This window comes from Corvus moneduloides, chromosome 3 (assembly GCF_009650955.1).
Source record: "Corvus moneduloides isolate bCorMon1 chromosome 3, bCorMon1.pri, whole genome shotgun sequence".
Lineage (NCBI taxonomy): Eukaryota > Metazoa > Chordata > Aves > Passeriformes > Corvidae > Corvus > Corvus moneduloides.
Genome location: NC_045478.1, coordinates 9521833 through 9549808, shown reverse-complemented (window position 1 = coordinate 9549808; position 27976 = coordinate 9521833). Strand labels below are relative to the sequence as shown.

The window sequence follows — 27976 nt, the reverse complement described above, 5'->3', positions numbered from 1 at the left end:
TACTTGTCCACTCTTTACAGGTATGACTTCTTTTGTCTTGTCCCTTTCTGGTCTCAAGACTGCTCTACACCCCCTTTGGTTCTTTATTTCAGCTCTTTTCTCTCTACCTCATCAATTCCGATTTCTACTACTTCTAGTCCCACATTCTTGCTCTGCAAAGCCCAAATTTTAGTCTCCTGGGTCCTCCATCTCATTCTGTGTCCCAATTCCAACCCTAGTTGTTTTTTCTAGAGCCTCTACTCCCAGTGCTGCTCCTCAAGCACCTCTCAGACTATCAGTTGTTCCTAGCATCAGGGTTGAGTTCAGTTCAGCATAAAAACATCTAAGTACAGGTCACTGTATTGTGGTGTTTACATGTGTACCAGGCATCCCAATTTCCATCACACATTCAGGAAAGATGGCCTTGCTTGGTTAGCTCCAATCCACCACCTCATATAGCACCAGAAGCCTTCCTCTGGCCAAACAAACAGAGCCTTTGGTTCTTCCTGACTCCTCCTACTCTCTGTTTACTGCTCCCTCACTAGTTCCCCTCTTTACTAGCTCAGCATGTGTCTCCTCTACACTGGAATCAGAAGCTTCCTTCTCCAAGCTAGGAATTGTTACCATGAGAAAACAATGCATTTTCCCCTGAGCTTTATCTGTAGACATTGTAGAACCCTTTGGATTGAAATAAACCCATTCAAGGTAGGACAGGCACTTGTGTCATATATGCAACTAAGGTTTGGGTCTGTTATAACCAACTAAGAACAGTTTTTAAACAGGAGACTTGGGGAGCTTGATTTGATGCTGCAGTTATTTTGTCTGCTTATTTCCTGTGCATGTGCTGGTGTGTGTGCATTCTGTCCAGGTGCCCATGCTTGCACATCCAAAACTTTAACAGAAGTGTTTCTTAACTGCAGGATTGTTTTCAAAATGCTTCCTTATTACTGGATTATGAGAAAGAGCAAGACTGCAATGAAGGTGTAAATTTTTAGTGATCCAGATGCTGGTACAGGGCCTAGGAAAACAGACAGCTACTTGACTGTCATTTGTGAAATTGAGGATCTCCTTTTGAATGACAAAATGTCTCTGCTCTTTGCCTGTGTCACACACAGACACAAAATAAATGACTTTAAAATGTCACCCTCTTTACTAATGTATTTAAACAAAATAATTTTAGATATATTTAAGGCAAAGTTTCCAGAATCCATCTCCTCATCTTCATTTTAACATCAGGAGCTTTGCTGTTGCAGCAGGTAGGCAGGAATAATTAACAAATTATAACCATGTGTAGCCAGAGGCACATGGGATCTCCATTAATGCAGGGAACACTGGCATGCACTGAATGGCTTGCATGGATCTGTAAAGTGCATATTTTCCTGTGGATGGTGGATGGCTGCAAAGACATCCTGAGTCAGCACAACCACTGCACCAGCAATGGAAAGCTGCTGCCAATCTAAGCATTCAGAAATGATGAGTCAGGCCCCCCAAATAATTAGACTAGCTAAAAATAAACAGATTTGCAAAACAATAAATAGGAAGTTCTTTCTAATTTTCCTCTGGGCTTAAACTTTCCAATATTTGCATTTTTTTAAACTTTTCTGCCATGAGGGTGAGAGGATTATCTTTTAGTCTTTTGCAATATTGAATGGTGAGACTTCCAGGTATTCCTGACTCAGAAGGGAAATGGCAGCTACCACTGGACATGACAAGGACTTCATGACTCCTGATGCAATATCCTGCTTGCTATGAGTGACTAAAACATGTCCTCTTTCAGGATCTGATGTTGAGGGCAGAGTGAAGGGGACGTGGGCTGTCTTTGCCAGCCATTTCAATGCTGCATTTGAAATACTTATGCAATTTCTAAATTTCAAATAGCTTTAAAATAACAGCAGTATTCTTAGAAGATGATTTACCATTAAATGGCTCAGAAGTATTTTCAGCCTTAGCTTCTGCAAAATAAAACACAAGTGCAAATAGGGCTCTGTCAGCCTCATACCCTGTAATATGGTATGTGTACTCTGACACTGCACAATGATGGCAGCTGCTAAGTAAACATCAGAAGAATCTGAGATTTGTATCAACAGGATGTTTACATTTTAAAGAGTTTCTAAGAAAATAATAAAGATTTCCTGCAGTTGACTCCATTGGCACTTGTTACAGCATGTATGACAGTTTACAGAAGTAAAAATTACAGAGAGATTTCTTTTCTGCCTCTTCTGTAACTGACATTAGCCAGCACTGAAAAGCAAATCAAAAAAGTTAAAATATATTAATTGAGTTTTTTCTATCTCTCTGGAATTTGGTACATGTTATAAAAACTTTAGGATCTTACTCCACGGGCAGGCACCACTCCAGTGATGGCCAAGAGTGAAGGACTGATCTCTGTGGATATAAAGGAGCAGCACACGTGCAATAAACAGTGTCCTTGCTGAAATCCTTGTCTCTGATACACTCACATTTTATCAGTATTACTCCCACATGAATTCACTGGCTGCCACAGCAGCTTCTCTCTGGTTGACACCTCTCGGCAGTAACCAGTGAGTAGTTTCATTTGTTCTTGGATGAAAACTCGTTTAAAAGGCATTATCCCAGAACTAATTTTGAAATTATTGGAATGGAATATGGAATTATGAAAGTGTCTCACCTTACCCTGCCAAAAGAATAGGATAAATGACATGGGAACAGACTGATTTGGGACATACTTCTTTTTTATTTGCTTCAGTTGTACTTTAGCTTCTGGGAATTCAAAGAGCTGGCATTGCCCTAGGAAGCCCTAAATGCTATGGGATATGGTTCTCTGAGATACCATCTCTCTCCCTCATGATCCTGCCATGGTTGAGATCAGCCAGTTTGATGGTAAGGTCCTGGGAACTTGTTCTCAGCTTGTTTTACCAGAACTGGGTTTTCTCAACTGTGCAAGGGCAGTGTGAAGCCAAAGGTTTCCAGTTGGAGTGTTTTGAGAAGAGGCAGTTGACAATCTGGGGTACACGATGCTCTTTTGAAATACTGATCTGTAGGACTTGTAGCTATGCTGTAATGGGTAGTTCAAGAGCTTGTGGAGAGTTTATTTAACACAAAGATGGTGGCCACTTCTGTTAAACCAGTATAAATAAAAACCAAAACCAGCTTCCCTGGCTGTAAAGGAGGTGGAGAAACATTTTACTATCAAAGAAACTAGGATGCAAACCCTTAGACAGGGCCTGATGTAGTGGCTAACTTGGCATATGATTCCAGGTATGTTACTGCTCTCCCCAGTGTCCAGTAAGTGATCTACACAGTTTTCATGCCTTTATTGGTGCTGAAACTTGGTAAATCGACAAAGGGAAAAGGGCTTCTCTTTAACTCTGCTGCAGTGTGTTAGCAGTGCCACCGACTGCTCCGCACAAAGACCCATGAGATCAAGAGAGGCCACTTTCATTTCCACTTTCTCACAGATAATGATGGGTCAAACTCAATGCAAAGTAGAACTGTGCTTTTAAAAAGGATGCACAGGATTTATCAACAAATCAGAGTGATTAACTTATTTAGATTATCTATGTTACTTTTAAAGACTTAAAAGCATTTCAAGGGTATATATTTAGATGTGTCAGGAACATGAGTATTTCAGAAGTCAAGTCTGTATAAATACCAAAATAAAAACAAACAGACCTGAAACCACTATTTAAGCAATACAACTGCTGGGGGACAGATTCTTCCAACCATATTTACTGCAAATAGTTTTTCCCTCTGAGTATCAGCCTGACACTATCTACATTCAGTGGGATGTTATCTAAGGTAAATCAATCAAATTGCTCTTGCAACAGCAGGATCAGCATCTGGCTGTAAATGGCAATGTTCCCCAGTGGTGTGCACAGTAGGAGGTAAGAAATAAAGGGGTAGTAAGGGGTCAGTGGTAACTTTTAAATATTCTTCAGAAGGCTGGGGAAATATCGCTGTCTTTGCTCATTGTGTGCAGCACACACCTTATACCCACCCCAAACATTTTGGAAATTCTTGTCATCAAGAATACCACACTAGAATACCACACAGCACAAATGATGGTAACAGGCACTCAGTTACAGAGTAAGGATATTGTGCTAACTGACTTTTTTAAATGCTCACTGGGATCCTTTTCCACCGAGGAGAGAAGCTGCTGATCCCTGATTAGGCATTCTGGGCGCTTCAAAGAGAAGGTTGTTCTTGTGGTTAAATGACACAGGCACCAAAATCCCCAAGCACATGTGCAACTTCCCTGGCTTCGACTCTGCACCTCCAGGGAACATAGGCCAAAAAGGATGTGAGACCAGCCAAAAAAAGAGGTGTTCTTGGCTCAAGAGAACACTTTGCACCTATTCAGAAAGAGTGCTTGGAAGGTTTTTCACAAATGTAGGCAAGCACCTAACTCAGGCTGTGGGCAGGCAAAATATTTGTAGAATTCTTTTAAGCACGTATCTTCAGATCATGCTCCTCTCACTGGGAATAATTACAAACCCCCATGGATGTCTACAGAGACTCAAACAAAAACACTGGGCAACATGAAAACAGCTGCTTCAGGGGTCAAAATAGTTCTTGGTTGCTTAGTTTTAAAAAATTTCTGTAGCAAGGACAACTTTGCAAAAGAAAAACCTAGCACTTCTCTGTGGAAAGGAAATACTTCATTCTTCAGCTTGTATTCTAAATCTCTGCATGCCAGTATTTAATTGTTACCCTTGGAGAACACATTACGGTATCATTGGTGTGATACAAACTCGCACTGCTTTAAATTCTAAATGCAAGAAGTAGTAAACATTCACTTCATTAATTTAATTTTTTCAAAACTGAATTTCTTCCCCACCTACACATCTACAAAATGAGTGGTTATAAGCCACCTACAACACAGACTTCCATGGTTTAAGTGAAAATAGGTTAATACATCCATAAACTTCCAGTTTATATCTTTCTTCTCAGACAACAGGTTAGTTTTTTCATCTTTGTATCTTTTCTTCAGATGTTTCCTGTCTTTTGCCTTATGTGATCAACGCAACTGCTACACCAGACCACTGGCAAAAAACTCAAGGAGCATATCAACGTTTTTTGGTTTAACATGCTAACCAAAAGAATCCTGATTTGCAGTTGGAGGAGATGGTTTATGATCTTAAAAAATTACGAACCACTACAGAAAATTCACTGATTCAAGAATTCCTGAAGCCTGTGGAAGCTCTTCAATGGATTTAAAAGGGCTTTGGAGCAGATCCTACATTTCAAAATAGGACTACTGTGTATTACACACGGAGTAATGAACCAACTGTATTTCTCAATAAATATAAAATCTGAGGGGTGATTATTTAAAAAGAGAATTTCCTCTGTAAGCCCCCTAGTTCTACCCTTTCGTGCAATTATCTCCTTGATTTATATAAGGTTATATTTATTTTAACAGGTTTATAAGCTTACTTGACAGAAAAAGAGTCAATAAGGCTAAATCTTAAAAGAGAACAGTGAATGGGTCATGACACAAACTTAAGAAGTTAAGTGCAATAGAGAATCTCTCTAAGGAAATAACACTGTCCATTCCAGGCATGCTAGTGAATGCCCAACACATCCATTTTCCTGTGCCTTTTAAATTTCTTCTTATTCTATTTGTAAAAGCTCCATGATGCTCAGTGCTGATCCATCTTTTAAGAACATGGAATTACACCCACTTCCTTTTGTGCAGGAATTACAATAAACTTCCTCTAGTTCAGTAGTTCATCTCTGCCTCCAGCTTCTGTTAGGAAAGGGAGTTGGTGTTATGAGAGTGAAAGAACGTAGGTAGCTCAGCTGCCTTAGACATGATCAGCTAATAATTAACCTCCAGAGCTGAGGAAATCTTTTATCAGTATCCCTTACCTTATTTGTTTGGTGTTTCTGGTTTATCACAACCCCCCATGTCATTGCCGTAAGAAGCTCAAATTCCTGTACATTCATGTACTGCTTGATCTGGACAAATAGTTTTACACAATATTTCAAAAGCTCTATCATATATTACTTATATTAGTTTGTTAGAAGACAGGTCTCCATCCTCCTCATAAAGTTCCACTGCTATTTAATGTGCACAACTTCTGACTTTAAAAGAGTTTAAGTGAAAAACCTCACTTAATTATCCAAACAATATTCCAGATCCCATTCTTTCAACATAAATCCAAGCAACTAACTTTGTTAGACTAAGAATCTGAAGTCTGGTGATAAAATTTCTCCTGGTCCCTAGCTAGTATTAATTATAGTTAAACCTGGACATGGAAAGATTGGAATAATTTTGTGTCTCTTCGTTCAGATCACAGAATGCAAATAACATCCAGAAATAACTTTTCTATTCCACAGCAGCTGGCAAAGTCAGGTGTTAAGATTGGCTTTTACCACATGATCACAGCGACTACTAAACAGTATAAATTTTTTGAAGCAACAGCTTGCCAGCTCTATAGCAACTTGGACTATAGTTCCTGTTTTTATAAACTTCCAACCTTTATAAGTTAAGCCCATTTTTATTGTCAATACTCTTCAAATTTAACATGATGCCAAACTGAAAATTTTTCCCTTAATTCTTACATTCCCAGAAATTACTAGAAGATGAAAAAAGAGAAGCATTTAGCTTCATTTTTAGACCAGTTTTTTCTTCAGTTTGCCAATTCTTGTAGGCTTGCTTTAACTTTTTGTTTTCTTGAGTATGTTTGCCACACATGCATGAGGACATAGAAGAATCAATAAAACAAAGCTAGCACAGGTTTAAAACAGCTCCTGCCTGCCAAGGCTATGCTTAGTTTGACAGAGTCAACAAAAGCACAGATGGAGCAGACTAGTACACCTGCAAACTCTTACTGTTGGCTATGGGCCTTCACTCAGTACAAGAAATCAGATTTTTTGTAATGTGAAGCATCTGACAGACCACCTGAAGTCACCGGAGCTGCAGCTGATTGTCACCACCACTGTCCCATCCAACAAAGCCCTTATGCTTAACTTCAGGCAGGTGTGCTTGTGATTAACATTTCCACAAGCACCTGGACTCCTGCTCCTGCACTCTTCAGTTTGTACCCTGACCACCACAGGGACCTGCAGTCCCACCCTTCAGGGCACTGACAGCCCTCCCCAGCCTTACCTAGCCCCCAGCCCATGCTCCCTGCACAGGGCTCCAGGGTCTCCAGCTCCCTCTTTCGCCTTTGGTCTCAGCCTCCCAAGCTACACTGTAGAGTGACTCCAGCCCTGTGTCCCAGACTGACATCAGACCTACACTGTACACAGCTTGTCACCTGGATGGCTCCCACCTTGCAGCTTCCCTTCCACCATGTCTCTGGCAATCCCTCTTGGGTAGACTTTGGACCCACATTGTAGCCTTGTCGCCACTCCTGCCTCTGTCCCCTTTTGCTCCTGACTGGATTCTCTGGAGGGATGCTGGACCTGGTTCATTGTTTTGCCTTGTCTGGGACAGTCAACAGACCCTGTTCTGTGCTCTGCTCAGGTGCTGTGGGACTGCATCCTGCTTGGAGAGGGCACTGCCTGCGTGGGGTCAGCCTTGGCTCATGTCCAGAGAACAGGAAGGCCCTCCAGCTCCCTGACACTCGGAGGGGTGATTCAGTCAATAAAATCAACCATTTTCCTTGAATTCACTGGGTTTTGGATCGACCCATGGAAAGTTTCATTTAAGACAATGGGAGTATTTGCAGTCTGCAAGATGAGCCCTTCACTCTCACTGAGATTCCCCACAAAGTGCAGGAGACCTTCGAGTGCTGTGCAACAAAAATGAGAAAGCCCAGGCATGCCAGCCGCAGGGATCCCTGTTCATGTGTGCTACTTCAACTCCTTTAAAACATGAACATACCTTTCAAAGTGCAGAGAAGGCAAATGGGCTAAATAAAAAATAAATCTATTTTCAGTCACAAAAAGAAAGACTGTTTTATGAAATGAACTTTGTACCATTTCTATTTAAAAGGCACAGAGTAATTTTGCAGAGATCTAGGACCTCTATCCTAGAAAACCCCATTCTCTGAGGAAAGTCTCTTCCAGTGCAAAGTGCTGGAATCACTCTTCCAGCAAAAAGACAGGGATGATACAAAAAAATTAAGGGAAGGAAGGGGACACAGTAGAATAATATGTTATACTGATTATCTACTCACACAGAGGCTATCTCAATGGAAGTTTATTAAATGTGACAGTTTTCTGGCTCATAAGCCATCTGGAATTGTCTGACCATGGTCACACTATTAAATTATCTCAGCCTCCAAAACATGGTGACCACAGGGTGACCACATCAGAACTCCAATTAGAACAGTTCCTGGCCTGTGCCAACCCCTGAACCGTGACTGGGAAAATGCAATTAGTCCAGATAAGAACTTCACATAATCTCTTTCAACAATAAATCCAAGAAAGCTCAGTGTGAGAAAGGTCCCTGAAATGAATTAATTCACCTGTAGAGCAGCAGCTCCAGCCTCAGGAATTTATCTTACACTACTGTCCAATGTCTAAAACAGTGGAGCCATAATGTTGCTGACTCCTCTCCATCACATTTTGAAGCCATGGAAAGAGCCTGCAGAATCCCATGATAATAACTGACACACCCCAGAACAGAGGATACACGTTCTTCTTGACCTGTCCAACAGCAAAGTCAGAGGATTTGGCCCATCAGCCCCTCATTTCCAGCCTGGCCACCTGTCTGTGTGATCAGAACCCAGGTAACTACAGGCCCCACTGGGAACCACACCTCATGCTCAGCCAGAACACAGACTGCTCCTCCAGCAAGGAAAACAAACCAGACGGGTTGGTACACCTGATAGCAGTGAATGCTACATCTACAAAGGTGTGGATCAACACATTTTAAGGATCAGTGACCCCTTTAGTGGCTTCTCCAAAGTTAATGGAATGACACTCAAAAAAAAAGTACAATCGAGCCTGCTGAAATTCTGGTTTTGTGCAAATATAATGGGTATAACATCTCATGCATGTGGGCTTCCTTTGAAAACTGAGGATTAAATAGTTACCTTCTTTAAATTTTGCTTTATGGTTGTACTGTCTCTCTCCACCACCTTCATCATTTCTTGGCTTGCCATGTACAAGATGTTGGCTGCAGAAAGAGAGATAGGCAATAATGTAAATACACAGCAAAACTTTTAGAAAAAATAATACAGACACAACTCTGCAAAAAAGCAGGGCAACTAGAGCAGTCATCATCTCAACAATCCCAGGGAAAAGAGTGCCAGTGACAGAAAGAGCAGTTTTATCTCACCTAACCAAATGATTAAATGGCATACAGACTGAATTAAGTCACCTCCTATTAATCAAATCCATAATGAATGGAAAGGATCTTTGGATCATAACTCTATCCATTTATCCTACAGACTTCTAGATCAACCCATGGTGATGACTGTCTCTCCCCTGACCAGAGAAAGAACTCCAATGACCGGCTTTCACTACAGACTTTTAGAAAGGTAAAGGTTAAGTATGATGTATCACCCACAAAAGGTTTTCAAGACTGGGCTTTAAATACAAAACATACATTACAAGGTGTTATTAATTAGTAGATGATTAAATTATTGACATCTCAATATGCAAGTCATTAAAATATTCAACACAACAAATAGTAAAAACAATGGCAAGTACAAATACGTGGCTGTCTTGCATAAAACAGATGGTACTTGCCCAGTCAGGACTGGACTGGACACCAAATGTCTAAGTCTTACCTTTCTGGAATGTAAAGTATTAAAAATGGCTCAGTGCAATTTATTTTGAGTTGATCTGCAAGATACTGTCTCGGAGACATAAATGATTGAGTCTAATGTCTGGACACCTAATGAATTTTATGAAGTCTTGAGTTCATAATATACATATCCCATGTATGTTAGACAGCAATGGAAATGACACACTTCTGAAAAGCGGGCTGGTCTGTCTGGGTACCTAAATATTCACCAATTTAAACACTCGGACACAGAAGGATTACACTGTGTCTACGTAGCCTGACTTTTGTTACAACAGAACCTACAGAAGCTCAATGTATAGTCCAAAACCTGGCTTTGAACTAGCACTGTAGATTATGAGTTCCACTGCTCCAACAAACGTCATGTATTCAACTGCAGAATCAGGAGTTGTTCCATGCATTATGTTTCCAGAATATGAGAGGACCTTCAAAGGGTGTTTTAATAAGGACTATCCATTTCTGTCATCAGTGCTGTACTGAAGAAATGTGAAACTAGCCAAAGAATTAGCACTTCTTTTATCTCTCTTTTGGACCAGTCAGCTTACTGGGCTAGTAAGATGGCCAAGCCTCTCCTGACCTCTGATCACAGAGACATTCATAACCTATAAGTGGTAATAAAGGACAATATTTTACTTTCTCACCAGTTTACAAAACCAATGTGGCTAAATTATCTAAAAGCATTTCAATTTCTAGGTCTTAGAATGACTGAAAGTATTTTAAGATACTAAATCCTCTCCTGAAAAACAGGAGAAAAAGGAAAGATTCTGACAATTTTTATAATCTGGACCAATGAAGCTTAGTGCACAAGTAGTTAATGACAGTGTTGGATCTGATACTGCTTTGAGACAGGAGTAAACCATTCTCACACTGTGATATGGGAGAGGAAATGGCAATCACATAGGTCTTTGGTGGTGACCAAAACATGGAATTGGCTGAATTCCAGCAGTGCTCTAAGGAAACAGAATGCCACCAGAGAGATGAGTGATGGCACTGGAGATCAAATGTTAAAAGACAATGCCAATGCTCTCAAATGAAAAAAAATGAATCCTAGAAAGTAGTATCTACTTCTGAGCCAGCCAAAATGTTGCAATTCTGTTGTATGCCTGCAGAGCTCTGCCTTCTTCACCTAGACAAAATGAAAAGGTTATCATAGACAATCCAGCAAATTTGCTGGTCCCATCCTACTCTGCTGAGCAAAGGGGTCTCTGTGCAGTTTCATGTCTAGTAACCCAGTCATTTAATCCTGTGGTGCTGCTGGCAAAAGTCTGTTTATCTACAGCATTGTTGAGTTCATATTCTGACATTGGTCATTGTCTTCTCAATTCAGCTCCAGATGAATTACACACCTTGTTTTTAGAAGAACACGCATCTTTGAATGCATCTTCAAAAATCATCTAGGAAAAACTTAAATAAGAGATAGGAAAGACAACTGGAACAACTCCAGAGGAGAGTCACTAAACTGATCACAGGGCTGGAGCACCCCTCCTGTGAAGACAGAATGAGAGAGTTGAGGCTGTTTAGCCTGGATGAGAGAAGGATTTGGGGAGACTTTATAGCACTTTCCAGTATCCAAAGGGGCATCAAGAGAGATGGAGAGGGAATTCTCACAAGGGCATGGAGTAATAGGACAAGGGGGAATGGCCTTAAGGTCAAAGAGGGCAGGTTTAGATTGGATATTAGGAAGAAGTTCTTTACTGTGTGGGTGGTGAGGCTCTGGCATGGGTTGCCCAGAGAAGCTGTGGATGCCCCATCCCTGAAAGTGTTCAAGGCCAGGTTGGATGGGGCTTTGTGCAACCTGGTTTAGTGAAAGGTGACCCTGACCATGGCAGGGGAGTTAGAACTGGATGATCTTTAAGGTCCTTTCCAACCCAAACCATTCTATGAGTCTATAATGAGGAATTCCTTAAGGTAGGTAATTCATTTCATATTGAGTCCTGTTTCTAATGTGGTAACTATAACTTTAGTGCTCAGAACGCCTACCTATAACTGAAGGTATCTGTCTGTCAAAAGCCCTGCTCTGTGTCAGAAGGCAGGATGTGGAGTGCAGCCCTTGCTACTTTAAGCGCTGGTCCTTCAGGTAACCAAGGTGGCTCACTATGGATTTACAAGACTTCACAAAGCACTAAGTACAAGAACATGGATTTGGCAGGATATCTGTGGCAACAGGGCTTGTACCAAATGCACTACATGAGGATCTTGGCATGTCAAGACTTTCCAGCCCAGAATGAGGTCCTTGTTATCAGGCCACAACAGATAGCATACCTGCAGTCAGAGCTTCTGCATTACCTTGCAGTACCTGCAGTGGATGGAGGGCAGGGATGACAACACCAGTGACCACCAGTGCAGAACCCAACAGATTCAACACCACTGGGACTCTGCAGGCAGCTCTCCATCCCCAGTTCAGTCATACAGTAGGAACAGTAAGTACTGCCCTGCTCCCCTTCTCTCATATTCCTGGTTCCTCTGTCCTATCTCCTGTTCTCCATGCAGTCTGCTCATAGTTCTGGGTGGCTTGTGTGTTTTTTTCAGTAAATAACAAGAACTGAAGTGGCATTCACACACTTAGTAAACTGAGATTAGTCATAGAGATCCTAAAAGTAAAACCATAAGACAGCAAAGGCAGTAAGAGCAGTACTTCAAAAGGAAATGTCTCTGAAGGTTTGGGTAATGTGCAAGAAAGGGAACCAGGAAGGCAGGATTAAGCTAAACCGGATGAACAGCAAGGTTCAAGAGTCTATTTCAACCAAACAGGAATCCTTCAAATTTTGGAAACATGATCCTAGGGAAACCAATAAACAGGAACTTAAACTTCAGCAGGCGTTAAGTAAGAGGAAATTGCAAAGACCAAAAGTAGGTTTCCAAGAACAAACATTAAAGGATTTAAAAATAAACAATAAAATATTCCTTAGGTATACCAGAAACAAGAGGCCTACAACAGAATTTGTACAGGCTAAGGGAGCAGCTAAAGAAGATAATAACACTGCTTGGAAGATAAATGACTTTCCTTGATGGCATTCAACTTTCTTGTTCAGTACATTCAGGAGGTTTCTGCTCTATATATTCTTTTTCTGGCATTAACAACTTCCCTTTCAGTAGTGAGATATCAAGAAGTAGCAACAGTGGAGAATACAGAATATATCAGGGCTAGAAGGCAAATTTAAGAGTTTGAAAGAACTCTAAATAGAGAACTGCTAAGTTAGTAACAATCTTGCTACACAAGAATCACCCTGTCCTATGGCTTTGGGAGTAGAAAATACTATCCAATTGCTACTAATTTTACAAAGGAAAACAGCATTTTACTGATCTGTAAATTCTTCAGTATGCATAACCAGATAACAAAAATTACAGGTTGTTTAAAAACTCCCTCACACATCACACAACAATTTTTGGCTGGAATTAAACATCTGTAAATGAAAGATTGTAATATGATAAGGAACTTGGAAGCAAATAAAAAAACCAGGCTTAAATAATCTGGTCTTCACAACAACAAAGAAGGTCTAGATCCATCACAATTTTAAAAATAATAAATTTATAATAAGAAAATTTAAATAAACAATAGTAAAAGAATACAATTTGAAATTTTGTTTTAAAATCTCTAAATAATCATTGAACACACCTGGCAAATTGATCATTTCTGGGATGGATTAAATCACTTCTCAAGATGACTCTATTTTCAGTGATAACACGTTTAGACCTTAACCTGAATTGAGGTGGAATGAATCCTGGCCTAAGATTCTAGTCCACCTCGATATCAAAACAATGGGTACCTTATTTCTTAATGATCTGGTAAATGGATAAGTACTTTATTCACAGCACTTGTACAGGACATGATGTTAGTCAGTTTGTGAGGAACAGGCAGTGAGAATGTGAGAAATCCAATGAGAAGAGAGAAAAAGAATCAATGCACTAATGAAGTTCAAATTAAAGAAATCAAGATACATGCAGAAAAAAAAGCAGAGTATTTTTTTCCATTACAGGCTTATAAATCAATGCAAAGAATGGAATCAGAATGATTCCACCCAAGATGACTGGTGTTCACTATCTACATTAACTCAGAAGTCCAATCAGACCATGTACTAAGTTTCATAAATAGGAGGAGGAGGATGATAGAGAATTCTGCAGTACAGCTACAGAAATCACACTGTGTGACCACAGCTGAAGGACTGTGTATGCTGACAGCCACATCCCCTGAGGGACACTGCAAAACTGAGAATGGCGGGGAAAACAATCAAAGAAGTACAATTAAAGATCTGTTGCCATCATGTTCGTGATACTTCATGACACACTAGTTTTCCCTCTCTTACAGCACAATATATTTAAATACAAAACAATAAAAGGAAGTACCTTTTAATGTCATATGCAATTAATTATGAACCTTGCTGCCCCAGGAAACTGACCCACACACATATTTGACGCATTCACTTCAAGTGTGTTGCCCTGAGCTCGTCTAACAGCAAACACAGTTAATACAATCAATCTTAGGGCAAATCTCTACAAAGGACAGATAACTTATACGTACATCAACCTCTCCTTTTAGGTACCATTCTCTATGTCTGCTACTATTCTTTCTTGGGTTCCTGTGGATAAGTCCAGTGGCTCACCTCTCTTGAATTTTACTAATGCAGGCTTTCAGCTCATGCCAGTGTCTCTCCCTCTTCAACAGCAGATCTGCACCTCTTTCAGCCCTTGTACCTCTCAGTATGTATGAGAATCATGCCTCACTTTACAACACATTAACCCACATGAACTTGTGACCCACAATATTCCCATGATTTTTTCTTGTGGAACTGTTGCTTAACCAGTAATTTACCATCCTTGTAAGAAATTTATGTACAGAACAACTTGGCTCTTTAAGGAATGACAGCATTCTCCTCTCCTTGCCCCCCAGCACTTCTCTTAGCTTGTGAAGGTCACTTTGATCCTGTCCCTCTCCAGCACATCTGCAGCATATTCTAGCAAGGTGCTATCTGTAACCTCAGCAAACACACACACTGTATTCTGCCACTCACATCCTAACACAGCTACTGAATACTAAAGGAATGAAGATAAGACTGTTACAAAACCCTACTACACACATCTTTCCAGTTTCAAAAATCTTCCTGAACCCCATTTTCCAAACAGTCATATGTCTTTCTAGTAGGTGTTTCAGGTATGTCGTATTTCCCAAACTTTGTTAAAAGAACATAATGGGAGGCACTGTAAAATTTTTTATTAAGGTCAAAATATCCTAAATCCACTACTTCCCTCTAATCCACATTACTGTAAGATGTTTAATGTCAGTGGAAAGCTACATTTAAAGATATCCCATTATAAAGCAGGAACAGTAACATTCTCTCTTGCTGCTGTGGAATGTCAGTCTGGGCTTCTTCAGAAAAGCTATTTTTCTCAAAAGCTAAGTCACAAGTTCAGGGAGAAATCTCTCTGCTATTTCCTAATGCTATACTCTGCTAACCTTGGCATTTTTTAAATATTTAGTTCTTTCCTTTTCAAAAAAACTTGTTCTGCTTCCTTATTTCATGAATACCAAGCTGCTTTTTCTAAGCAAATAACTCAGAACTTACTTCTTTTGTGTGCAATTAGAAAGTCATCGCAAAAGGCTCACAAGGACTGTTACTTTGAGTTTTTCAGTAGCTCTGAAAATCAGGTTGTGAACTGGGCACAACCAGAAGCTGACACAAAATGAATGGCCTCTGAAATCTTTCACTAGGCTTTGAAGAGGAAGGTTGTCCTGTGAGATCACCTTCTCAGTGTTTTCTACGTGGTGTTAGAGTCTCTGGAAAGATTTCCAACCTGTGCCAATGCTTGCTTTAGCAGGAAATCTCTCGAGATTCCCAGAATCATTACCAAGAGTCCTGGAAAAAATATTTATTTGGTTTGTCATGATTTCAAGTAGATTATAAAATGCGATGTAGAGCCCATATGACGAACTCCCTGTGTGATGAAGCTGTTTCACACAAACCTGCAGAACCAATCACTGCACAAAAAAAAGCACATCTAGAAACCTGCAGGACTGTGGCTCAAAATGCAAACACAGGGAATGCACATAATGGGCTGTGTGGAAGCTCTGCTGGAGTTGTGACCTCAGTGTCCGTGCTGGATTAGGGTGAGTGTGTAGCTTCAATCTGTTCGACATTCACCACTAGTCTCCCACACTCACTGAAGAAAGAAATATCCAGGGTTCAGTAAAGGTAAAAGAAAACTGAAATTAGTGTTCTGAAAAATCATTATATGTGAAAGATAAGACTGTGGGACGAAAGGTCAGGAGGCCTGGAATTTTTCTGAACTATCACTGAAACCCTCTGAGACCCTGTACAAATTACAAAATCTCTATGTCTCAGTTTTCTCATTTTAAAAACATGCTTCAGGCTACTATGACAATGAAGAATGTTTTGTAGACTGTCTTAAAAATACTTGCGAGTGAAAAATGTTGTGTAAAAATGTCTATTAATTAGTCCTTGAAAATATATTTATCAATAATGAAATTTAGAGCCAAATTCATCATGTTCCCTTAGAATTGCCCACCACTACCTTGAACGTTGCATTTTACAGTGATCAAGTAACAAAATCTTCACAGCTATCCAATGAAGAAAACCTCAAAAACAGAGCCAAAGGTTAGCCTGTAAGCACCCAAAGTCAAGATGTGCCTCTGTGAGAAAACTGCTTGTTGAACTTAAAATCCTTCTCTGAACTGGCTTAGTGAAGCCAACACAAAAGGCTTGGAGGATCTAATATTGTACCCACGTTTCTGCATATGATGTCTGGCCTCTTGGCTTTTAGCAGGAATGCTTGAAGTGACAGTGTTAAATATTTGAAGGATGAGAAGTGTCCGGTAGTCTGAAACTGGCATGTCTTCCATCAGCCCGCAACTGATACTTAGTTCAACTGAAATAAGCTGATCCTGCCATAAAATTAAGGTCCAAGCAGTGGTTGCCTGAGCTTTATGAAAAGTTGTGCACTTGTAGAGCTTCCTCCCAAAAGCAAGCCAGTTCTACCCTGCTGAAGGAGGGAATTCACCACTGATAAACCATGAGAACACTCAGTGTCTGAAGAACCCCACCACAGCACAGCTATGATGGGATGTGTAAATGAGATGAACACCACTTACATCGGTTCTTTTGGTAACTTGGATATTCAGACCCTGAAATGAGGAGGGAGTTCTCATGGACGTGGCTGTGTGTGCTCCACAACTCCAGTCACAGACACACACAGTGGCTTGAAAGCTCTTTACTGGGCAAGGATGGCCTGCAGTATCAATGCTGGAGTTAAATCCTAAATCCTGCCTCGCAGGGATGTGACTTATGAAGCCATCTCTCTACCCAGTGAGGATACACGAACTGCAGTTCTCTCCTGAAAAGACTTTGGAAGAAAGGAACAAAACCTATTTTTTCTCATCCTTTGCCTGCAAGGCAAAAGGCCAGTACCCCTGCACTTTCAATTCCTATCTAGGAAACAGGCTCCTAAAGATTTGGCTTTGAACTAGTCAAGGATTTCTAGCAAAAGAACATGTAGAAACTCTTTAGCTTTTCCTGTAAACATCTTTTTGCTTATTCAATTTGCTTATTTGGTTTAACAGTCCAAAGCAAATTTGAGTGGGCTTTGTTCTTAATTTTCATGGTATAATCCCATTCCTTCAAATCTGTACTTCTGCCTATACTGGACTGATGCATGATGAGTCAGTCTCAGTCAGTGGGATACTACAAAGCACAGAGAGTGAAGTTTATAACATGAATTTTTCCAGTACCATGGCCTTTGTAAATATTCCTTCATGTGAGTCTGTTTCTCACAAAACAAACAAAAAAATGTGGTTGTAAACCTACAGAAACTGACCAAGGTACCTGGTGACAGCTGTAGAACCCCAAAGTGTTTTTATCATGTTCTATTTCATCTCAAGTTGCCAATACCCCTTGTAATTCATACCCAGGTCATTTTTAATAACAAAAAAAAGCTAGTGTTAATTAACTATCATAAACAATTATGTCTTAGAGCTTAAAAGTGAAATTAAAGTTTAAACAGACAAATACCATGTTTATTGTGTTTATAACACATAAATACCTTCTTAAAATGCTGTAACTTTTTATATGCAGATCTTTTATAATCTTTTATACAGATTACCTTGAAAATGGAAGCCCCTCATTTATTCCCAGGTCAGGCTTATGAAATTTACTGCCAACTTAGCTTCTCCCCATGATCCTGCCAATGACCTTTTTCCTGCCCTGGTAGGATCATTCCCCCTCCATGGATTAAAGGCGATTAAGGATCAGTGTCAGTTCAGTCTCATACATTTGCTAAGCAGAGACGACAAACTGTGCCAAAATGTGTCTGATTTATTTGTGGGGGTTTTGTGATAGAGGAACCCTGATTGGGCTCAAATCAAGGATCCAGAAAAGAAAAGAGTGCTTTATATCATTGGTAGCTCTTTAACCCAAAGTGTCACAGCAAGGACTTAATATCCTTCAGCTAAATTATTAGTTTTCACGAACAATAATGGCTGAAATCAATCAAGCTTTTCAGTGCTTCGGGTTATTTAATCACCCATTCAAGCAGCCAGTTGTTAGATGAATACCTGTATCTATTGAGCTGAACTTCAAACACATTGATACAGCCACAGTGCAGCAAAGCAAACAATGTGTGAAATAGAAAATTTCCCGATTTTTAAGAAATGCATGTCTAGCATTATAATTATTATTTTATGAAGATTTTAGAACTGTATTCTAAACCAACTTCTTGTCCATTGACTCTATGGGTATCAACAGATCTATGCTAGAACTTGGGAAGTTGTGCAAATTTCAGGGAAGAAACACATTTCTAACTCAGGACAGATAAACTTTATACTTGGTTCTTGAAGCAATACAGAGATTTCCTGTATTTGGATTGAAATATGTATTTTTCCTCAAGTCTTTGAACTTCTTGCTTGATTATTGAATATCCAAAGAAGATTTGTCTGCTTATTTGCAAGGAAAGATTAGACTAGGGCTAAATTAATCACAAACTCACACGAAAAACTGTCAGGTCACACTACGTTGTCTGTGGAAATTCAACACGATTTGGAACTATGTCTTTACAGAGAGAAGTCTTGAAAAAAATGACTTACACATGGCACACATACTCATAAAACATAAAAGGTTATGTATTTCTGTCTTAACCCTGATAAACTTTCAGAGATATGCGTGCCCTTGATTAACTCAAAAACAGCTCTGCGCTGTAGTGCCATGACTAGAGCTCATTCTGTGTGGTTTGCTCTGTAGTCTGTATCTTAATTACATAAAAATGATACTGTGTTCTTTGCTGGGCTAAGGAAATGAATTTACTGTGATGGAAAGAATAGACAGAAAGATGCCATACTAATGAAACAAGGGACAATAACAAAGGAAAACAAATCCTTTTCAACTTCATTGGCTAGTGATTTTCAGGAAATCATCAGATTTCCAACAAAAATGAGTGGTTGTGAAGATAGCCCCAATCTAGACAATTTAATGGATGCATGCACATTCTTTAATAGCTTGTTCATCAGACAAAAATAAACATAAGACTACAAAGGGCTACCCAAACTCACTTCATTTCCCTACTGCTGCTGGCTTTAGATTATGTTGACTCTATCAACAAGATTGTGGCTGTAGGTGTAAATTTATTAAGTCCCACACATCAAAATATTGTTATATAAGTTAGTAGGAGCTATGCTCTGGAATGGATACAGGGAGAAACACGAAGCCACATTTTTACTTCAAGGTCCAGATAGTACAGATTCAGCAGTATCAATCTTGGAAGAACATACTGTAAGAGTTTCTAGAGTGGACAAACTCAGAGGAAAAGAAGAGCACGGCCCTGCCTTCATGATGCCTCCCAAATGCAAACCTGGTGCCTCTACTCAGGTCCACCAACCCCTCAAGGAGATGAATACAAAGACTGGAGAGACACCTCACACTGTCTTGTGAAGGTCACATATACTAAGACATTGTCTTTTTTCACTAAGAAATTAATAAACTTTCTTCAGCTAGAACTGGAGGGGTTTGTAAGAGATCAGTGATCCCCTTGTGACTGTAGTGCAGGCTGCAGGTATTCTCAGTACTTCTGTAGAGTATTACGAGACTCTGCAGCACAAAAAGTTTTATCACCCTTCCCATCCACCCCCACCCACCCACTACTGCTGGCTCCCTTGATTCTGTTCCCCACCTATAGGGAACCCATGCTTTACACACTTAAAAAAATTTCTTATGTATTCCATTAGCTTTATTTTTCCAGGCTGAATGTCAGTCAGTTAATTCATTTACTTTTCAGTAAAACAACACTTTCCAGCTGGTCTCTGTCCTCCCTTGTGTTTGAGGCCTTTAATGAAAGACAGCTCACTATTGATTAAAAGCTACAAACCTGAAGCACTACCAGGCCCAGAAGAGAACTCCTATAGTTATTAAAAAATCTTTTGTATATCATTTGTAATATAAAGGAGTATTAAGAAGTAGAACAACATGTGAAAAGAAAGCCATTTTACACCACATAGGACACAACCCATTACCATAAAAACTTGTCACGGCCAAGAAATTAGCAAGAGAGGACAAAGACATTGGAAGTCAAGAAACATTTAGAATTCTCTTCACAAACTATCACCAAAATTTAGAGCTACATAGTTAGTCTTTGTAACTGCAAAAGCCTCAGATCTTTAAGCCTTTACCTCAAAGAATGATGCCTTTACTAACTGGCAGACTTTTCTACTGAAGAGTTTTTGCCCATTTCTTGGAATTATTTTGTTCTGACTACTGCTGGAAATGAGAGACCATGCAAGATGGACTTGGGACCTCATTTCCAGCTATTATTTCCTTTGTAAGTCAATAGTATATCTCAGTATGATAATGTTTATATTCATCCAAATTTGAACTAATTTTTCAGCAATATTTGTCACTATCTCTTAAGAAAACAAGTTCTCATTTAGTACTGTATTATTACAAGTACTGAACATCAGTTCTGCTAGACTCAATATAAAAAATTGAAGAGTGACTACAACTTAGTCCACATTTCTTACATAAAAGTCTGAGCAAAGCTCTTTATTAGCTTGGGCTCTGACATTAGAGTCTTAAAGTACAGGTTTGCTCTTAAACCCAGGGCATAGTAAAGTTCTCTCAGACATGGCTCGATGGTTTGGGAAATGCTAGTGCATTTCATTGTACTTTCATCAAGTACTCACTTGTTATAGAAAAATCTAATTGTTCCATAAATGCCAGGCTGTAAAGCACGTATGTCCACACTGGCTTGCTTTTGATAGCCCTTTGTCTCTTCACTGATCAACAGCATTGTAAAAACCCTTTCCTGCTCTATCTTACCCTTCTGCCAACACAAAATGCAACTTCTCAGCTTCTGCTTTGACAACTGAGAAGTCCAACTTCCACAGTCTGTTTTCTCACAACTGCTCTCCAACAATTGAGCTGTTGTTGCTTTTGCAGGTACAAATATAGACTAGATCTGAACCCCTGTATGAAATGGAGCCAGGAGCTATTCTGAGGCCCTGAGGCCAAGTGGAATAGAATGGTTTGTTTCCACAGAATTAGACTCTTCCTCTACCCAAACTGCTTATGGGGAAGATGCATGGCAGTGCTAACTCCTGACCTGTGCCTGAATGCTAGGAGAATGCTAACTGGAGAAGGCTAAAACCATACCAGAATTCATCATTAATAATTTAGCAGTATGTATGATAATACTCCAGTGCTACCATGACTCCTATATTCAGCTGATTTCTAGAGGTAACGTATCTACCTTTGCAGGTCTTTTTATAACGATTCTGTATCCTGCATTCACTCCCTAGAATGCAGATTCATTCAGACATTCAATCAGACCACATTTTCTGAACTTTCAGATTTGCTTTTAACTAATGTCTGACATTAGGAATGTTTTGCCTGTATTTGTGTATCCTCAATCATTCTGTGTTGTATCTGTTCATCTGTTTTTCTTGGTTCTTCTATAGTAAAGTGCCTCTCATTAAGGGTTCTGAAATTCTCGATGCTACTCTTGTACATTTAATTAGTGTATGACATTACAGGGCTGGAAGGGATCTCCATTGGTCTCTTCTTCTTAAGATGAATCAATGTTATATGTTATTTTCAGCAGATACTTATGCATCCTGTCATTAGGAAGCGCACATGATGAAAGTTTCATTATCTTCATAGAAAATCCCATCTAGAATTCCATTAATATCATTAACTAAAATCTAATCTGAATCACTTTTGTTGCAATACACTCCATTATATATTAGCTCATCTACCATGGACATATAAGTTAAATTACTGCCCTTTACTTGAAAACTCTTACTATGTCCTTCAGTTGTCCCTTGTTCAGTCTAAACAACTCTATTTTATACCTGCCATAGGATTCACCTGATTAAACATGGATATCTAAAGCTTAATTTTTCTTTCTTCACAGTCACAGGAAAGTACACAGTTCATCTCATCCTTAAGTACTGACCTAGATAGATTAGACAAGTGTTACCTATTTCTCCACTGACTATGGCAGGATTTTAAGGGGATTAGTGAATGAATAGAGCTTTATGTTGTAAACATATTAAGTATTTCTGTTCTAGCACAGGTGTTACCCTTTTGTGAAAATATGCAGCAAATCTGCCTCTTGTCTTCAAATTACCCATATCAAACTGCCATATATTCTCTGCTGATTGCTTTCTCTGATATATAAATATATATATATATATGTTTGTGTGCATGTGTGTAAAGCAATGCACTATGAAAATTAGCCGAACAGTCTATGTTGCTGGATTCCTCCCTCTACAACTGTCAAGCACTTTACATATGGCACTTTGGATAGCTCCAAATCTTCTCAGGAGTGCCTTGAATCCATCTGCCATGCACTTGACATGCCTTGAACTCATCATCAAGCCTCCTTAACTAAATGTTCCAATGTTAATCACTTTTTCATAGCTAAGGAAGCCAAAGCTCCCATGACACTTGTCAGATTGAAAGTGCTCCAACCTCTGTGCATACCTGCAAATATCCTTTTGAGGAAGCACAGTGGTTTTAATAGCCAAGTCTTATGCGGGGTGAAAAACAAGCAACCTCATTACCCTGTCATTAGTCTCTCACTCTCTATAGTTTGTATCCATACATCTTTCTTCCTCATATTGACACTGCAGCTTCCCAGGACAGTTCTGATGCTCTTCCTTACAAAAGTATAATTTACTGTCAATTTTTTCACAGAATGAATCTGCTATTTCACCATCTGCCATTTAATTGCTATTACTGCTATTACTTTAGACTCTTATTTGTGTTGGCTAAGGACCACAGCAGAGACTGGGGACATCTTTTGTCAGGTACTGGCAGAACTGACATGGAAAAGCCTGAAGTGATGCTTTCTTCTGTCACACAAGAGACTCCCACAGAACCTCCTCAAATTCTTAGTCTCTTTCTTCCAGAACATTTCACTGATGCCCCCTTAGTAAATCTGCCAGGCAGCAGGATAATTTCACAATAATCTGTTATCACAAAATGCTTCAGACATATTTTTAAATATGCAAAATGACAACTTTAAATTCCCAGTCCTGGCCTCTGTAAAGATAAATTGGACAATATACAATTAAATTGATAAATTGTGGGTATTTGAAGCCAAAGGAGACTCCTGAGTGCCTGACTGGATCTTTTTTTTTTTTGCATCTAAGAAAGAGTTATACTGCATGGAGTGCTAAAGGTCCCAGTCAAGCTGGCTTCAGTGTCTCAGAGGCTACTTAGGCTATCAGGAAAAGTAACATTTCTGCTCAACAGATTTTATAGTTTATTTCTAAATGCATTATTGCTGAACATCGAGTTCCAGATACGCACACAGAGTTTTGCTTGTCCTTCTGAGGGATTACATGCAGAGGGTACAAGAATAAAATAATTTGACTTCAACGGCATGATTATTGCCAAAGACTCTCCTCTGAAGACAGGCTGAGAGAGTTGGGACTGTTGAGACTGGAGAAGAAAAGGCTCTGGGAGACCTTACAGCACCTTCCAGTATCTAATGGGGCTATAAGAGAGCTGAGAGGGACTTTTACAAGGGCATGGAGTGGTAGGACAAGACAGAATGGCTTTAAATTGACAGAGGGAAGTTTAGACTAGATACTAGGAAGAAATTCTTTACTGTGAGGGTGGTAAGTTGCCTGTCTTACTGAAAGGTTCTTCAGTGAAGTGTAACATTAGTTTCCTTTCCAGTTTGTCCTTTGCTCCTGAGGAAGCAATCTCTGTCATTCCTCTGAAGGAGTCAGAAAACAGTGGTAAGGACTAATAATACCAAACAGCACTGTAATTTCCTATGGGGAAAACATATTTTCTACCAGTAATTATTGCCAACAGCAATCTTGGAAATATCGTATAACTTATTGTTTAAAACATCAAACAGAAGGAACTGCTTTGTATCAAGGATGACTAATGCAGGAACATGTGCTTCCACACATGCACACACACATTAGATAAAATGTTGATGTTTAGAGGTTTACAAGATATAAACATTGACTTTGAGGTCTGCTTAAGTTTACACTTGAATTTAGAATGAAAACATAGCAGTTAATGTATAACCACGATGGACATGAATAGGCAAAACCAGCTGCAATTGCTACGGATGGGCTTCTCCAACCTGCTTAGTACTGCAGTTGCAGGAAGATCAGAGCTATACAAGAAAATCAGTCAGCTGTGCTTGAGAAAGCACAGCAGAGGCTAAAGCCACAAATAAAAAGTTATTCAACAATTATACCCAGGTGCTTTACAAACAATAGATGCTTTGTTGGGGAGTGCGAAAAACACTCATTTGCTTTGTGTGATGAAGCATGTGCAGATGAAGCGGGGTGTGTGATGGAAACTGAAGTGTCCACGGGCTTAATCCTGCCCAAAGTTACTTTGGAACAACTCCCACCATCTTCAAATGACAGAACTATCCCTTAGGTAGAAAAATTCATCTCCAGATTAAGCTCTCACAAACCATGGCAAATGGCTGTGATGCTGGGATTTCTGCCAGGGTCCAGATTTTGGTCATGGAAAGTGACTCCCCTTACCCTGCAAGAGGGGCACAGAAGGGCCTTCTTTAGGTGGTGCTCAGTCCACAGGGAATAGCCAGGATGGACACTGCCTGCAGCAATTCAGCATCTCCACACTATGGTTCCTGCCTGAGCTCTACGGGATTACTCTGCTCTGCTAGACAAGGGTTTATGCCTGTGAGTAGCTACATGGAGGTCAGTTTAACTGCCCTTCTGGACCGGGACCTGGTGCTCATTCTTTCTTGAGGAAGCAACTGGAACACTCATCCTTTGAAAAAGGTGAACTTTCTCTCAACTGGAGTGGCTTTGATTAGTAAGAAAGGTGGGCTTTATACCACTTTGTACTTCATAAATGTAATCCATTATTTTTAAAGCTCATTTTAAATAGACCTGACATTTGCACTAACTAGCAAGCAATCTCTTGTGCCACTGGGTTTGCTTAAGATAAGCCAGCATTTCCTTCCCAGATCCATGAAGATTCTGTAGGAATTTTCTCCTTGTCAATATTGTCACATTAAAGAATTAGTGAGTGCTGGCAGACATCTTCATGGTAAGGAGCAGCAGCAAAGTGGATTGCCATACTGTTTTAGCTGATCATAGGATCAGTCCAAACCAGTGTCCCCTTCAGTCACATGGAATAACAGGTACTGCATTAATTACCAGCTTTGTAAATGTCATTTTCAAAAAACCCCCTTATTCCAATACACAAACATCTAGAGTTTACCCATGGGTATGGATTTAGCATGTGTTTAAGTGCTTTGCTGGTACTGCATGATGGAGTTCAATGAATCAAGCTAAATTTCTAACCAATAAACACAAGTTATGACAGAGCCAGGAGTTCTACTTCAGATATTCCTTGGGGGAGTTTAGACAGACAGCTTTGATTCAAAAGGCATGAGCCTACTGCAGAAGGGAGTCCTTCCCATGAATTCAGAGGGCTTTGTATTGGGCCCAGGGAAAATCAAGTGCCAATTTGCAGATGACTGACTGGCATAGTTTAACACAAAGCAACTGTAGCTGGTAGCACTTAACTGGCATATACTTATTTTCAACATCCTTTCTGCTTTGTTGATGTTACCTCTTCCTTTTCCATGCCATTTGCAACACATCATTAGACTCACTGCAAATTTGTGGGCGTAAATTTTATCCCTGGGGATGAAACCTCACCAGGGGTGAATAAACAATCTCCCCTTCCCCAACCAAATCCCAACTGTGCCTCACATTTCATGGAAATGATCAGCAGTTCCACTATCAAAACATTCACGCCTTATGAGTAATATTTATGATGGGAGCTTTTTATGTTGGGTTTTCCCCCCAAGAAAAAAAGAGGAATAATTAACAGAAATAGACCAAATGAGAAATTTCCACATTATTACCCTTATTTTCATAAGGCTTTCACAGGAAAGTAAAAGCTTTTGCAAGTAATAAAAGTCCTCATTAAACATCTTTCTTTCTTTTGGAAATGGGGTAAATGATGAAGCAGATTGACTTTAAAAAATAAATAGGACTATAAATACATAAAAGTCATTGCTTTCCTCCAGTAATTTAATATGAGCATCCTACTCTGAAATAAGGAAAAGTTTATTCACTCACAGAAAGAATAGAGCAGATGTGAGGTTTTTCCGTCAGCTTAAGTGCTGCCTTGGTAAGGTGAGTTGTCCGACTACATTAAACAAACATTTTAGTCAGGCATCACACAGGAAAATAAACAGTAGCAAAGGAAACATGAAAATATTAAAGGCTGTTATTCTTTGGCCCCTTTTCCTGCGAAGCAGGTGATAAAATATTACTGTGTTTCCACAGGTAAGGAAACATGCTCTTAAACACTTTGCAGAAATACATATTACGATCATCACTTAAAATGTCAGAAGTGGATAGGACTCAACTGTGACAGCGCACAGGAGGCTGCCGAGAAACGCTGCAGGAGCAGAAGATTTAGCACACTGGGCCTGGTTGCTGGGCTACCTAAAGCGGCCTTCTGGCAGCAGCAAATTCAGAGAGGCAAAAAACGTCTTGCAGGAGACAGACGTACAGTTACCTGAATTCAGCATAGACCTCTCTTGAATCCTAATTAATCAGATGTTAGTGAGAGGGAGAGACATTATCTGCTGTATCATTTTTGACATCTTTCTGTCCCACTGAGCATCAAAGAATGCACACAGGAAGAGAGCAGACCTGCTGAGCTCCATTGTTTTTGCCCACCTGTGATATACTGTGCTACACTGCACAGATGAAACACGGTTTAGTTTATGTAGATGGAATTTATGTACCATGTCAGTCATTTCTGTTCGCCATGAAATTTTGTCTGGCTATCCATCATGTCTGAAATTCTATACAGATTTAAATATAAAACATCCTTGAAATGGTTTCTACATTGTAGCCAGAAGTTATCTAAAATGTACATTCATCAGAAGAAACAAAGCAATCACTCTTTATTACCAGGGCTTGGATTTCAATAAGCCTGGAAAACCAACTTGAAAATCTCCTGGTCTGCGTTCAAAGATCTGTACAGTTGCCCAGTGCCCAGGGGGTAGGGAAAGATTTTATTCTCCTGCCCACTGTGAAAGATGTAGGTGTGAGATTGCAAGGCGCTACCTGAAATCCTTTGTAGTATCAGTTTCTGTCTCTATTTTAAAATGCACTGCATGCACTGTCTGGCCAGCGTGGTTTGGAGAAGCTGCTCATGACAAACATACATATACATTTATAAGGTTAAACTAGTGGCTAGGCAGGTTCAGTAGAACAACTGCTGCCCTGGGTTGCAGGTCTATGTACAGTTCTGCTGTTGACCAGCGATGTGATGCTGGGCAATAGCTCATCCCTTGTCTCGAACACTGGGTTCTTTTTTCAACATGCTGGTACAGCATTTGAAATAGTAAAATGAAGATGAGAATATAATGTCCATATCCCCCTTAGCTGTGCATGCCTCAATGGACAGGTTTTGTTCCACTCAGCATGGAACGCAGAGCTCTTTTGATTTTGTTCCACAAAAGAAAATAAAAACCAAAAGTACTATGTTGTCTTCTGTGCTGGATTTAGATGTGCTTATCATAACTTCTGTTGTATTTTAATTTAAAAAGCAAAGCAAGAAAGAAAAGTAAACTAAATTTTAGCTGTGCAATTATACTGCTTTTATAAATAATTTTTCAGGGGCAAAACCTCTTATTTCACCATTTCATGTGAAGTTTTTTATCAAGTGATTACCTAATACCTTAAGCACTGGTTTTTACCTCTGAAAAATAGAAGCAGAATAGGTGGAGGTGCTACTGAGTTCCATGAACACAACACCGTGTACTGTCCCTAGCCAAGTATTTTGGTTA

General features: G+C 39.7%; 1 protein-coding gene across 2 annotated transcripts in view; it reads right to left on the bottom strand.

Moving 5' to 3' along the window:
• Window positions 1-27976, bottom strand: part of LDAH (lipid droplet associated hydrolase) — a 112512-nt gene that overhangs the window by 6756 nt on the left and 77780 nt on the right. For both annotated transcript variants that reach the window (XM_032104053.1, XM_032104052.1), the window contains one exon: window positions 8946-9028. In XM_032104053.1, the coding sequence (XP_031959944.1) occupies window positions 8946-9028 (83 nt within the window). The remainder of the gene's footprint in view (window positions 1-8945; window positions 9029-27976) is intronic.